The sequence below is a fragment of the Hipposideros armiger genome, unplaced genomic scaffold, assembly GCF_001890085.2.
Source record: "Hipposideros armiger isolate ML-2016 unplaced genomic scaffold, ASM189008v1 scaffold_82, whole genome shotgun sequence".
Lineage (NCBI taxonomy): Eukaryota > Metazoa > Chordata > Mammalia > Chiroptera > Hipposideridae > Hipposideros > Hipposideros armiger.
The window spans coordinates 3,302,874-3,317,622 of record NW_017731432.1 but is presented as its reverse complement, the minus strand read 5'-3'; the positions used below and the strand labels follow the sequence as shown (position 1 = coordinate 3,317,622).

At 41.1% G+C, this 14,749-nt stretch overlaps 1 protein-coding gene across 10 annotated transcripts in view; it reads right to left on the bottom strand.

The window, feature by feature from the left end:
- The window catches only part of ST3GAL3 (ST3 beta-galactoside alpha-2,3-sialyltransferase 3), a 170,892-nt gene that overhangs the window by 114,748 nt on the left and 41,395 nt on the right, over positions 1-14,749 (bottom strand). For 6 of the 10 annotated variants that reach the window (XM_019643829.1, XM_019643821.1, XM_019643823.1 and 3 more), the window contains exon 3: positions 2,480-2,527. The exons of the other annotated variants lie outside the window; for them this stretch is intronic. In XM_019643829.1, coding sequence (XP_019499374.1) covers positions 2,480-2,527 — 48 coding nt within the window. The remainder of the gene's footprint in view (positions 1-2,479; positions 2,528-14,749) is intronic. 10 annotated transcript variants of the gene reach the window in all.

Sequence of the window (14,749 nt, the reverse complement as noted above, 5' to 3'; positions counted from 1 at the left end):
ACATCCTATTCCCTGAATAAACCACCCTTGGGCATCAAATTTTGGAGGTTTTAGCCATTATTTCATTGAATATTTCTTCCGTACTGCACTCTTTCTCATCTTCTGGGAGTCCAATAACACAGATGATAAACCTCCTGGTATTGGCCCACAAGTCACTGAGGCTCCATTCAACTTTTCAAATCTTTTTTCTTGTGTTGTTCAGACTGGATATTTTCTATTATTTTATTTTCAAGTTCACTGATTCTTTCCTCTATCATTTCCATTTTGTTATTAAGCCCATTCAGTTGAGTTTTTAAATTTTCAGTTATTGTATTTTTTTCTTATATCTCCATTTGGTTCTTCTTTATATCTTTTTATTTTATTTTATTTTATTTTTGGCTAACACTTTCTATCTTTCCATTCATTTCAACAGTGTTTGCCCTTACCTTTGGGAGCATTTTTATAATAGCTATTTTAAAGTTTTTGTCAGATTATTCCAACATCTCTGCACTGGTATCTATTGATCATAATGCAGGTTGACAATCTTCCTGGTATTTCATATGATGATTAATTTTGAATTGTTCTACACTGGATGTTTTGAATACTATGTTAAGAAAACTTAGGTCTTATATAAATCCAGTGGAGAATGTTGATATTTTTGTTTTACCAGACAATCAACCAGGTTGGATTTAGGTGGCAAGTTCTGACCAGCCTTCTGTGGGTTGTGGTTTCAATAACAGTTCCATTTTCTAAACCTGTTCAAGTGTATCCTCTGGCGCGCCACCCAGTGTCCAGTCTGGAACTCAGGCTGTGGTCTATTCCTTAGTTCAGTTCTCAGAGTCTGTTGGTTAGAATCAGGTGCACACGTGCACAGTGCAGGGGTTAGCCTGGAAGTTCATACACAAAACTATGGCGTCACTTTCCTGAGTTTGTCCTCCTGCTTTTCCTGTCCTTTCCAGTTCACTGGGCCTCCCCTTCTCAGTCCTGTGACGGGAAAGCCGGGCTTTTAGTGCCACATTCTGCCACCTGTTTCCTGAACTGTGTACCCAAATCTGGGGCCAAGCAGCATGAAGGCAGAGAGAGGAAAAAGCAACCAGGTTTCACATCACCCTGCTGGGATTCCAGCTCCTCTGACCAGAGAGGAAGGTTTCCCTTCCTCGGTTTTAGGTACTTGAAGGCCCCACTGTGGCCACTGGCACTACCACCGCTGCCATGGGACGCATGGGAACTAGAGCACGAGAAAACCGAGGGGAAATAAAAAAGCAACCTTTGCGACTTCCCCCTCTGTCTGTCTGAGCCTGAGAGCCCCTTTCCAGCCCCGGAGCCATAACTAGAGGTCTTCTGGAATTCTCTCTGCGCCTTGGTGTCCACTGCCAGGTTTTGATCTGCCTCGAGGCCAGGACATGGGAGACCAGAAGAAAAATGAGAAATTCACTGCCAGTGTGGTAGTGCTTTAAATTCTAGTCTTTTCCCCTAATCTATCTGCTACTATTTATATTCAAAGTCCTCAAATAGCTGCTAAATGCATTCTGTCTAGGCCTTGAGCTGCATTCAATGACAGATGGATTCATATATATGTATCTTGTCCACATATCCTAGTATGTATATAAGCATCCACTTATGCATGGAATATACCTAGGGGAGGAAATGCCGGTCATGGGGCGGTGGGGAGTGTATTCAAATTTAGCTGGATACACAGTCTTTTCCAAAGTGGTTATAACCAATTTATCCGCTGACCAGTAGCAGCTCAGTTTCCATGGTACCACACCCTCATGAACACTGGAACATTGAGCTTTTCAAGTTTTGCTATTTTGGTAGATAGGTAGTGGTATCTCACTGTAATTCTAATTTGCATTCCCCTAGGTACTAATGCAATCGAACACCTTTTCATAGGTTTACTGGCCATTTGGATTTCCTCTTTTATAAAGTACCTATTTGGGTCTTTTGCTTGTTTCTATACTGGGTTGTTTCTTTATTGCTATTGATTTTTGTTGCCCTTCGTTGGTTATTTGTGTTATAAATATCTTTTTCCGCTCTAAATTGCCTTTTCACACTCTTAATGGTGTCTTTTGATGAAGATGTTCTTATCTTTAATGTAATAAAACTGAACAATCTTTTCCTATATGAATAAAAACTTTCTGTCTACTGTATCTTACAGTGACCTCTCCTGTCTCAGCATTTTGGTGGGGGACACCTCAGGCATACAAGGTATGAGACAGCAAGATGGCAAAGGGGAGAGTACGGGCTCCAAAGCTGGACAGAGATCAGGGCCCTGGACAAACTACTTCACCTCTTTCAGCATTGGTTTCTTTATCTATAATTAAAGATATACTGTCCCCACTGAGAGATGTGTGTAAAGCATTTAGCACAGTGCCGGCACATAGCAAGTCCTCAATAAACATTGCTCACCCCCACAGACACCCCCCACCTCATTAGGCTCCACTTCAGATGTGGGCAGTGTTGAGTGCTGAAAGGATGATAGAAGGGGAGGGAGTGGTACCTGAGCCTAGTGTCTGTCCAGCGGAGTCAAAGGATAGAACCATTGAATCTGCAATACAAGAGGACAAGTTCATTTCTTTCTCCTTCTTACAGTAACAAGACAAGCTCCCACTGGCTCTGCCCAAACCCTCCCCAAGGGAAAGTCAACTGGAATGAAACTCAGGCATAGACAGCTTCCACAGGTCCGTGCCCACCCGTCCACTGGGCCAGAAGGCCAAGCCCAGCCCCTGCCACTGGGAGGAACATCTCAGAGACATGCCCCAAGTTCTTCAGAGGCATTTCCTGCCAGGTTAGGGGACAAATGTACTTATTTGTCCTTGTCATAGTGAAAATAAAATTAAAACAAAGCAAAAGAAAACTTCCCTCCTGCATCTATTGGGTTGTCAGAAAAGTCATGACACATTTTTGCAACGAAAAACATAGAAAAAATACTTCATGACTTTTCCAACAACCCAATAATTAAAGGCATGAAGATTTCCCTTGGACTTCTCCCTCTTTTTTCCTACCTATATACCCAATTATTTATTATTTCTTCCCCCACAAAAGGCTTAAAGTGGCCTATAGAAATTTACACTACACATTGGAATAAAAAAATGAAGTCAAAGAAGGGAAAAATATTATATAGTCAGGGAAAATGTTAGTGCACAAAATGCATGCCATGAGGACATACACAAATGCTATAGCTAGGATCAAGGAGCCCTGAGCTCCCAAACAGCCAAAGAAAAAGAAAAAATGAAGTTACAAAAGTCAGTGCCCACAATGCATGCATTCATTCATTCATCTGTTCAGTAAATATTTATTGGGCACCTACTATGTGCAAGACACTATACTTTGCAATGCAGCAGAAAATTAAAAAAAGCATGGTCTCTGCCCTCAAGGATCTATCTGCCATCAGTCTGGGAGAGAAAAAAAAGTTACCAGACAACAAATTATTCAACTAAAAACTGATTAAGTAAAAAAGAAAAGAGTTCCATGAAAGTTTCTATTAGGAACTAGGCCTAGTTTGGAAGGGGATGGGTGTTGGTTAGGGAAGGCTTCCCTAAAGAAGCGACACTTGAATTAACAGCTAAAGGAGAAGTAAGGGTTAAACCCAACAAGAATGGAATGGGGTATTCCAGGCTGAGAGAACATCACCTGTGGAGAACTGAAGCAAGATGGCTTCAGAGCAATGAAAGGACCGAAATATCAAAGCAAATACTCTACAGTGATCAGAAAATCTCCCTGTGGGTCTTCATAAAGGGGGGTGCTGCATGATTTGAAGGCTATCTTCTACAACATTTCTATAATAAGTAATTGTGAATCTTGGATGGCTGTTTCTTATAACATGAGCCAATCCAAATAATGGCATAAAGCCCGTGTACAGTTCAGTAAGAGCAATTATAAGGGACACCAAGATAATTTAAGGCCCAAGGTAACCTCAGAGACCCCGGACTCAAAAGGGATCACATTCTAGTTGGGAGGGGTTGGGGATGAGAGAGAAGGGGAAGGGACGAGACAACATAAATTGGTAACTACAATATTGCCTCAGGGATAGGAAAGACAGTTCGGGGAATATAATTAATAATGTAAATATTTTTTAGGGGGCCAGATGGTCACATGTCTTGTTAGGGAGACCACTTCATGGACGGTGTAGAGGCCTGACCACTGCACTGTACATTTGAAGCTGCCGTTGAATAATATTATATGTCAACTATAATTTAATATATATATATATATATATATAGTCACAGGATATGGAGTACAGTGTGGGGAGTGGAGTCACTGGAATTGTAATAGATATGTAATGATATCGGGAGGTGAGGGGTGGTGGGTTGTCACCTCGTGAGGAGTGAAAAGTATAACGATTGCATTGTTTTGTACACCAGAAACTCAAAAAAAAAAAAAGGGATCACATTGAAAAGGCTCACTTACTACAAACAAAAGAATGCTGGCTGGATGGATATAGGGCCAGTGTCTACAGCCACACCCGCATCCCAACATTATCCTTCAGATCTCAGTTTGTCATTTTCTCTTATGGCACAAGGAAATCCAACACAATATTTATCATAACTGTAAATTATATGTGTCCCCACGGCGAGACTCCAAGCGCCATAGGGCAGACATGATATCTGCTTTTTCCACTGCTGCATTGCGAGTGTGAGATCTGGCACTCAATAACTGTTTGCTGAATAACAGTCCTAGAGAAATGAATGGACCACAGTGTTTTCAGATTTTTTTTTCTCACAATCAAGTGTTTACAAAGAATTAGGTGGCAGACAACTAGAGGATACGGTTTTTTTTTTTATAAGAATCCAGAGGCAGATATTCTGTATTGCTAGTTGAGGGCAAATCCATATGCTTTGAAACCTGCCAAGTAAAAGGTTGGGTTGACCTCTTTTAACAAAAATGTAGAAGCACAGTTAGGACCCCTGGCTGAACAGATAGGTGACCATCGTGTGAGATACAATCAATGTCTAATTCTTCCAAATTCTGCTTCTTTATCAGTGTTTCTCACATCCGTCTCCGCTCAATGCTATTGTCCTTTCAGAAGAGATGCCCCGGTTTCTCCCTATTTCTCTCTCACTAAGAGCTTTATTGAGGTATAATTTACATACTATAAAACTCACTCATTTTAAGTGTACAATTCAATGATTTCTAGAAAATTTACAGAGCTGTGCAATCCTCACCATGTACAGTTTTAGAGCATTTCCATCACAGTAAAAAGTCCCTCAAGCCCATTTATAGTCACGCCCTGTTCCCACCTCCAGCCCGGGGCAGCCATTAATTTACTTTCCGTTTCTATAGATTTGCCTTTTCTGGACCTCTGCCTATCCTTCTTTGCTGAGACTGTTCTAATAGCCCTCTAACCAGACCCCTACCTCCAAACTTAGCCCACTTCCATCATCCTGTATAAAACCGCTGCAAAATTTTTCTAAAATGTATACCTGACTATGTCTTTGCTCTTGATTAAAATGCTTCAGTGGCTTCCCGTAGCCTGTAAGATACAGTCCAAGTTTTGAAATTCAAGGTCTTCACCATTTTGCTTCATTTGCCACCTCTAATGTACCTCATGTTCCAGATATGCTAAACTGCTTCTGTTTCTCCAAATAAACAAGCACCTTCATGCCTTCAGACATTGGACACACTGTTCTCTCTGCCTGTTTGCATGATAAAAATCCCCACTTTTCCGTTCAGACTCAACTCAATCATCCCCTTTTCTTGAAGCCTTCTTGATTAACTCTGTACATTCTCTTCGTTAGCCCATAGCTGCACTGCTTTTATGGCATTATTATACCTCATTACAACCCTTGTTTACTTCTCTTTTTTCTCTCCTTGAACTGCAAGTTCCCTGAGGACAAGGATTGTCTATTCATTTTGAGGCTTTGATGCCTACCTCAGTGACTAATTCACACACAGAAAGTGGTCAATGTGTTTATTAAACAAAGGAATAAACTCGTAAATGTCCTTGCTTTCGTTCAAAGATCTGAGTGATATTTCACACGTTGGGGGAAATCTATTATGCATATAGATTCTCGATGAAGTCAATCAACCCTGAACTGTCCTTATACCAGGAAGTTTCAGAGGTTCAAGCCTGGCCTCATCCTAGGAAGATAAAAGCTTTCCCACAAATCAGTGCAGGGGGAATAAGAAAAATGCCCAAGGAGCTTCCTAGGTGAGAGATCACTTTCACCCGGAGAAGATTAGGAAAGGCTTTCAGAGGAGCTGACCACCCAGAGGAACAATAAAAACAGCACCTCAAATTTTTATTGCAGCTGACAAGTATTTTTCCAATTGCAATTTACCTTCTTTGTATTCACAAGCTGCCCTAAAATAATCTCTTAAACTTTTCAATCTAAACATAAAGAAAAATGTTAAATGTTAACTGAAGGACAAAAACTAAGACTAAAAGAAAAAATAAACCTAAATGTTAACAGTGGTTGTCTCTGGGAGAAAGAATTATAGGTGATATTTATTCTCTGTATTTTTACAAAATTTCTATAGTAAACATGTATTACTTATAGCATCAGGGAAAAAGGTTTTAAAAAAAGAAAGAATTCTCTAGTCCAGCTCCAGGATTTTAAGCTAACTCTTTGGTATCAAAGCAGAAGGATGGAAAGTTCTTGACCACCTTCATCACTCACTGTACATGCTGCAAAACTGTTCAGCTCTTCTCCTTCGTTACTGAGGTAGCCTTATGTTCCATGCCACTTAAATATACCTCAGCTACATCAATTCCTAAATAGATAGACTGAGCTTTCAAAAAAATCTTCCCTCCTTTCCACAAATATTATCAAGTACCTATTCTGTGCCAGATACAGGCATACCTTGCTTTATTGCACTTCACAGATGTGGCTTTTTTTTTTTTACAAACTGAAGGCAAAAAAAGATCACAACCTGCTTTATTGTGACACCCGCTTTACTGTGGTGGTCTGGGAACTGAACTCGCAATATCTCTGAGGTATGCCTGTACCCGAGATAGGGAACCGAATAAGGGTTTCTGCCTTGTAGCCAAGGAAGACAGACAAGTTAAGAGCCACTTAAAATAAAAATAGTTGGATCAGGGGTAAGCACCAAACAGATGACAGCCTTACTGGAAAGAAAAGTCAGAGTTTTTGCAAATATTATTTTCCATGGTAATGGCATGCTCCCAAGAGCACGTCTTTAAATTGCACAAGATGCAAATAAGAGGGTAGAAATTTCAGGAGGAAGTTAGTGACATATTCATGTTTTGTATAAATTTTGATAGCTATCACTTTGAGCATTAAAGACACAGACCTGAGAATCAGTTTGACCAATCATTGTTTTTGTTTATTCTAAAGGATGTAAGATCATTTTAGTTATAAGCCATTTTGGCAGCTACAGGGAAAATTCGGTATTCAACAAGTTACGAAGTCTGTTTTGCAAAAAACAGAGCAAGAATATCCAGACTTCTCCCTCTCGGGGTAACACATTTGTCATTTTTATTTCAAGCAGCCCGGGCTCCAGCTGTTCCTGGCTCCCAGGCCAGAGGCAGGCATGTGATGTGCTGCACAAGTGACCGAACAGACCAATTCTAGACCAAAGTACAACAGGGCATTGCTGCACATTTCTTTGTTCAATGAGGAAACTTAGAATTCACTGGAAATCTTTTATTATGGTCAGATGTTTCCTGTGTCAGGTTTCTGAAGTGGATAAAAGGAATATAAAGGGCGTATGAAGAATGGGGCTCAGGCTTTCCAGTCATTGGAGAGGTTTCCAAAGCTCGAATGATGCAGTGAACAGCTATATTTTCAGGTACTGCCTGTAATGGCACACATTCAAAACATATATTCTGCTAGCCACCACGTGTAAGTCCTAGAAATGTAAGAATTTTAAAAAATTGCTCCCTCAAGTAGCTAACAGGTAAAATAAAAACACATATAAAGCTAAGTGTTCTGTAGTTAACAGTACTGTATTGTATACTTGAAATCTGCTAAGAGAGTAGATCTTAAATGTTCTCACACACACTCACAAAAAGGTAACTATGTGAGGTGATGGATGTGCTAACTCACCTCATTGTGGTAATCACTTCACAATTTATATGTATATCAAATCATCACATTATTTGTCAATTATATCACAATAAAGCTGGGGAGAAGTGTAATATATAGGGATGGAAATAAGAGTAATGAGGGAGGTATTTCATTCTTCATTAATTTAAACGTATTTATTAAGCAATTACTACACACCGGACTTATAGGTAAGCAAGAGCAAGAATGTTCCTGCTCTCAAGGAATTAAAATTTTGGTCAGGGAGAGTAAAAAAAACCAAGTAAACAAATAAATGAACAAAATAATTCCTGACACTGACAAATGGTATGAAGAATATTCAATGATGTAATAGTGACCAAGGGTGGAAGTACAGGCAATACTATTATAGACAGGGTGTTTCAGGAATGTTTCGTCTCTGGGGAGGTGACATATGGGCTGAGATCTGTAAACAGAAGCCAGTCAAGAAAAGATCAAGGGTAAAAGAATTCTAGGCAGAAGAAAAAGCAAGTCTTGGTACATTTAAGGAACAGAGAGAAGGCCAGTGTTGCTGGAACACAGACCATAGAAAACACGAGGAGGGTGGAAAATAAAGTCAGAGAGGAAGACAGGAACTAGCTCCATAGGAGGCCTTATGGAGGAGGCCATGAAGACATCTCCATTGTGTGTGTGTGTATATATATATATTTATTTTTTATTTTTACTGGGTAACAGTGTATTTTTTCCAGGACCCATCAGATCCAAGTCAAGTTATTGTCCTTCATTCTAGTTGTGGAGGGTGCAGCTCAGTTCCATGTCCAGTTACCATTTTCAATCTAGTTGCAGGGGGCGCAGCCCACCATCCCATGAGGGACTTGAACCAGCGACCTTGTTGTTTAGAGCATGCGCTCTAACCAACTGAGCCACCCAGCCGCCCCTCCGTTGTATTTCAATAGCAGTGAAAAGCCCCTGCTTTGAACCATTTAGTAACATGATCTAATTTATATTTTTATTTTATTTATTAATTTTTTTAGCTGAGCCATCCTGCCACCTGTTGGCAGCTCAGCAGCAGCTCAGCTTGGGCCAGACTTGAACCGCTGTTGCTCAGAGCTCAAACCCTTGAGCAAGCTCTTAACCAACTGAGCCACTCGGCCGGCCCTAATTTATATTTTTAAATATAAACTTTGCTCTGTGGAAACTAAATTGACTATTCTGGTAACAGAGTAAAAGGTAGATTAGGGGAGAGAGACTGAAGGCAGGGAGATTGGTAAGGGGGAGAAGGCAACATTCTAGATGAGAAGTGATGGTAGCCTGAACCAAGGCACTGGCACCAAACAAGAATAAAGAAAAAAGGATAAATGCTAAAAATGTTTGAAAGGGGCCAGCCGAGTGCCGCGTTGGTTAAGAGCTGGCTTGGGATGCCAGCTCTGAGCAGCAGGGCCCCAGTTCGGATCCCACATGTGGGCCAGTGACACTGCCCTCTACAGTTAAGATAGTGAACAACAGCTCAACTTGGAGCTGGGCTGCCTTGAGTCACCGGCAAAGGTATAGACTGCAGCCCCTGCTGCAGTGGGCTGCCATAGCTACCGTCAGTGGCTGGCAGCCAGCGTGAGCAGCCAGCTGCTGGTGTGAGCTGTCGTTCAATGGCCGGCAAGAGACTACCTCATCTGGGAAGAGCGCAATGATAATACCAACATGGGCCAGTGAAGCGGCGTCCTCCACAACTAGACTGAAGAACAAAAAGGACAGCAACTTGTCTGTTCCCCTCCCCCAATTCCCCAATAAAATCTTAAAAAAAAAATGTTTAAAAGGGAAAATTTACAGGACTAGTGATTGCTGAGACATGCGTGAGAGACAATGAAGGAGGATTATATCTACATTTTGGGCTTTGCAAATAGATGTTGACTGTTACTTGATTGGGAGTGGCCTTCATCTACACAGCATGACTCTGCCCCTCCTCTGGCTACTGACAACTGGACCACAGGTGAGTACCTGACCCAATAGAAGGCACTCCATAAACTGATGATCCATCTATGAGGCAGGTAGGTTTCACCTTTTAGAGACTTGAACTGGGAAGTACAGAGTGGGGGCCATTGACAGGAGACACAAGCAGACAAACAAAGAAGAGTGGAAACCAGGAGGCTATGGGATGGACTTGACGCTGGGCCCTAAAGCCCACCTTAGGGGCAGAGCATCAGAGTGAAGAACAACAACCCTGCTGTTGAGGGCAACAAGACACCTTAAAGAGCGGCCTTGGCTCCAGAATGTTCTTCCAGTGCGTCTGTGGCAGCCGGCTGTACCATAGATCATCTTTCCATGACACCTTAGGGTCTAGCTTTTCCTCGGTTCCCTGGAGGCCTGACCTATAATCGAGACTCTCCTTTTATGTCTCTTGCTATCTTGGAGCTATCTATGGTCTGAGTGGGCTCACCTCCTCTACTTTCCAGTCCTCATGCTTTAATGCCCTGGAGTGCTCTCTGCTTTCCTGATGACTGGGTGGACGAGGTGGACCTGACAGCAGGTTGGACCTGCTCCAACCACAACTCACCCCACAGAGCCTGAATCTCAGAAGAAGTAGAAGGCCCTACTGAGACCTTGGGTCTAAGCTGTGTTCTCCAATCCGGCTTTATAAACGAGCTCTCACCTTTGGGGGTTTATTAGTGCCCATATGGCTACCTGTGTCTTGTTCTACTTTCTCCACTGCTTAGATCCTGGGGCTGGAAATCTAACCCCTAGTCTTAGCCCCTCGATTTCTTCCTTCTCAACCCCAATCCCAAACAAATAAAGCCTGAGTAATGAGATTCCTGAAGATACACAGACAAAAGTCTGAGGACACAAAATAAAACAAAACCATTAATTTAGGGGAATGTGGTATACAGAAGAAAATTAGTGAAATAATCAGAGAGGAGTAACAGGATAGAAGAAGCCAGAGGAGGTGAGAATTGGTGACGAAAGGAATATTTAAATGTGGCAAAGCGGTGGAAGAAGCTGATGGATGAAAAGAAACCAAAGAATTATTCACCGGGGGGCACTTATAACTTTAGTGCGAACAATTTCTGTACAGTGATCAGATTGTAGGGACTCAGCTGTGAATGAGTTAAGTGGATGCTGTTGATATAGGAGACTTATTTCAAGAAGTTTTTTCTTAGATTTATCTCATTAATTTGACTTACCAAACATATATAGAGTTTTTACTAAGCTCAAGGGACTGAACGAAAAGATTAGGCATGGTCTCTGACATGAAAGAGTTTATGAACTATTAGGAGGAGAATACAGAGATACAAGTAACTATACTACAAGCCTCTAGAGAAGTTGCTATAGTTCAGATGCAAGACAGAGCACTTTCGCTGGGAGAACCTGGGGAGACACAGAGGAGAGAGCGTATGAGCTGGTTTGAGATGACCTTATAGGACAGGGAGTGCTGGCAGGATGGGAACAGCTAAAGAGAGGCAATGAAGCATGTAAAGTGAGGGGTGTGGGATTTCAGGAAGGTAAAATCATACGCAATTACTATATTAGGATTTTTTTCAGAAGGTAAAAATGCATGTGACTAAAAGGGAGCTGGTCAATACAATCTGTTCAGACTTTCAAAAAAGGCTTTGACACATCAAAGATCATTTTAAAAAAGTGAGTCACTATGAAATAAGGAAGAAACTGCTATGTCATCCAGGAGACAAAAGGCACTTGGCTGAGGATCAGGGACAGGACGCCCCCTGGGGCATCAGCACCCACAGGAAGACCAGGAAGTCTGGGAGTAGCTAGAATTCTACTAGCTGCTGCCCCCTAGGAGGCGGGGGAAGGGAGAAAGGGTGGCACTGCTTACAATTCCCTGTGTGTGCCACAGAAGCAGCTGGAATGAAAACGGAACTAGGCATGAGCTGAAACTGAAAGTGAGATGGTAGGATGAGGGTTGGAACTTCAGGGGTACAGGAAAGTTTTAGAACCGGTGCCCTAGAAATAGTAAAGGGCTGAGTTGGGTGCAGGAACCATAGTAGGCTGAACACTGATTTAGGTTACACACATACCTCTGATCCCTTCCAAACCCCTTAAATGACAGAAAAGATTGTTTATTGTCAAGCTGAAATACATGAAAACAAAGAAAACAGGCAAGGAAACACCAGCAACAAAAGTCTGGAAGCTGGAAAGCAAACAAGTGGAGCTGACTCAGCAAACCCAAGAAAGCTGAACCCTACACTAGCAGTGGGGAAAGCTGAAATGTAACCTGAAATACACTATAGAACTCCCTAAAGACTCAATTGCTGGCAGCACCAGGTACCACTGGTAGTGGGAGAGAAGACAATACTAAAAACAAGACACCACACTCTTAGCTGACAGCCAAGATCACAAGGTTAGAGCAGCGGTTCTCAACCTTCCCAATGCCGCGCGCGACCCCTTAATACAGTTCTTATGTGGTGGTGACCCCCAACCATAAAATTATTTTCATTGCTACCCTATAACTGTAATTTTGCTACTGTTATGAATCGTAATGTAAATATCTCTTTGTTTTACCATGGTCTTAGGCGACCCCTGTGAAAGGGTTGTTTGACCCCCAAAGGGGTCGCAACCCACAGGTTGAGAACCACTGCATTAGAAGAAAGTGTCTAATGTAAAGACAGAGACCAAAACAAATAAAAAAATAAATGCAATGTGGAAAAACAGAAAATATATATGGAGGTGAAAACTTGGGGAAAAAATCATTAAAGTCCTCAGAAAGAAGATATTTTATTCATGAAACAGGTAAAATATGTCATTTTCGGGAAAAAGTAAAAAAAAAAAAAAAAAGGTATATTTAATGAATAAAAAATTAACTCGGAAATTAAAAACATGATAGCAGAAATAAAAAGGAATGAAAAATAAGTAGAGGAAATCTCTCATAATGTAGAGCAAAAGACAAAGATGAAAAATGGAAGAGAAAGCTTTTTTAAATATTAGAGGACCAGTCCAGGAGACATGATATCTAAATACGGGAGTTCTGTGAAGAGAAAATAAGAAAAAAAATGAAGGCCGGCCTAGTGGCTCAGTTGGTTAAGAGCTCACTCAAGAGTGAGAGCTCTGAGCAACAGGGTTGCCGGTTCCATTCACGGCCCAAGCTGAGCTGCCGCTGTGCTGCCAACAGGTGGCAGGATGACTCAGCTAAAAAATAATAATAATAAATAATAATGGGAGAAAACAGTCAAAGAAATAATTCAATAAAATTTCTCCATAGCTAAAGGACTTGAGTTTTTTCACCTGAAATGGCCTTTTGAGTGTACCACTCAATACAAAAATAGCCTTCACTAAGGTACATCATCATGAAATTTCAGAAGTCAAATTTCCAGAGAGAACAATAACGAACAGGTTTTATACAAATAGTAAAATATTAAAATGGCATAAGACCCCTCCACAGGAACACTGAAAGCCTAGAATACAGTGGGCAATATCTTAAAAATACTGAGGGAAAATAATTCCCAATCAAGAATTCTATATCTAGCCAGACTATCAATTAAGAATGCGATTAGAATAAAGTCATTTCATATAGTCAAGGTCTCAAAAATTTACCTCTCATGCATCCTTTCTCAGGAAATTAGTGGAGGATGTGTTCCACTAAAGGAAGAAGAGGATGAAAAAAGCCATGGAATCCAAGAAATGAGATATACCACAAGAGGAAGATGGTGAAGGGAGACTTCAAGACCACAGCTGGGCAACAAGGGACAGAAAGCAAACAGTCCAGAGTAGTGCATTTCAGAAGGCTCCTAGAGAGATTTAATCAAGAAAATGAAACTACAGACTACCTAATGTGTTTGAACATACGGCGAAAAGATTTATACAACTGAGGAAGAGATTAGGATTGTATAGTGATAAGTGCATAGAAAACTAAGCAAAACTAAAAGCAACGCTTTAATTGGCTTCAGAAAAACAAAATGTGCAGTGAAAAAACAGTAATCATGGTATCTATAAACAGCATTTTCATGGTCATAAAATGCAGACTGAATGTCGCTGTAATTATATTAGGAGAAGGGAAGGATGGACTGTGGTGGAGGAGTAGTGAGTGAGATAGAGTACTAAATCTTCATCTTCCACTGTATAAAGTCAATAGTAATACTCAAAGTAGAAATACCAAGAACTGGCAATTTATGTTGTTTAGAGATGTGTAGGTAAATACCAAACAAACAAGTTAAGAGAGTTGAAAATGGATGCCTATGGGAGGTAGAAAATCAAGTCATGGTGGTAATGGGGGAGTGCTTTTTTTGTTGTCCATTTTTGTTGATAACAAGCCTTGTAGAATTGTCTCTTTGAACTATGCACATATATAACTTCAAGAAGAACAAACATGAAATTAACTTGTATAAGACTACACAGCCTACAGTGGTAGGGCTGGGGCTTCGAATCTAGTTGATCTGGTTCCTTAATCTATATATCATATATCTACCAATAGGGCCAACAAAGAATCTATTAGAAGACTCCTAGATATCTCACATTTGATCATATCCTACTTAATGCCTTATCAAATATTGCCTTCTCTCATTTTGTGATTGTTTTACTTATCTAAATATGATCTACCCAACTTAATTAGCCTAGAATAAAAGATAAATTAAAAGGCAAAACAACTGGGCCGGCCGAGTGGTGCGTTGGTTAAGAGCTGGCTTGGGATGCCAGAGGGCCCTGGTTCGGATCCCACATATGAGGGCCAGTGACGCTGCCCTCCACAGCTGAGATGCTGAACAACAGCTTAACCTGGAGCTGGGTTGCCGTGAGTCGCCTTCGACAACAGGTGGGTTGCCATGGGCTACTGTGTGTAACCAGCAGCCAGCGTGAGTGGCCAGAAG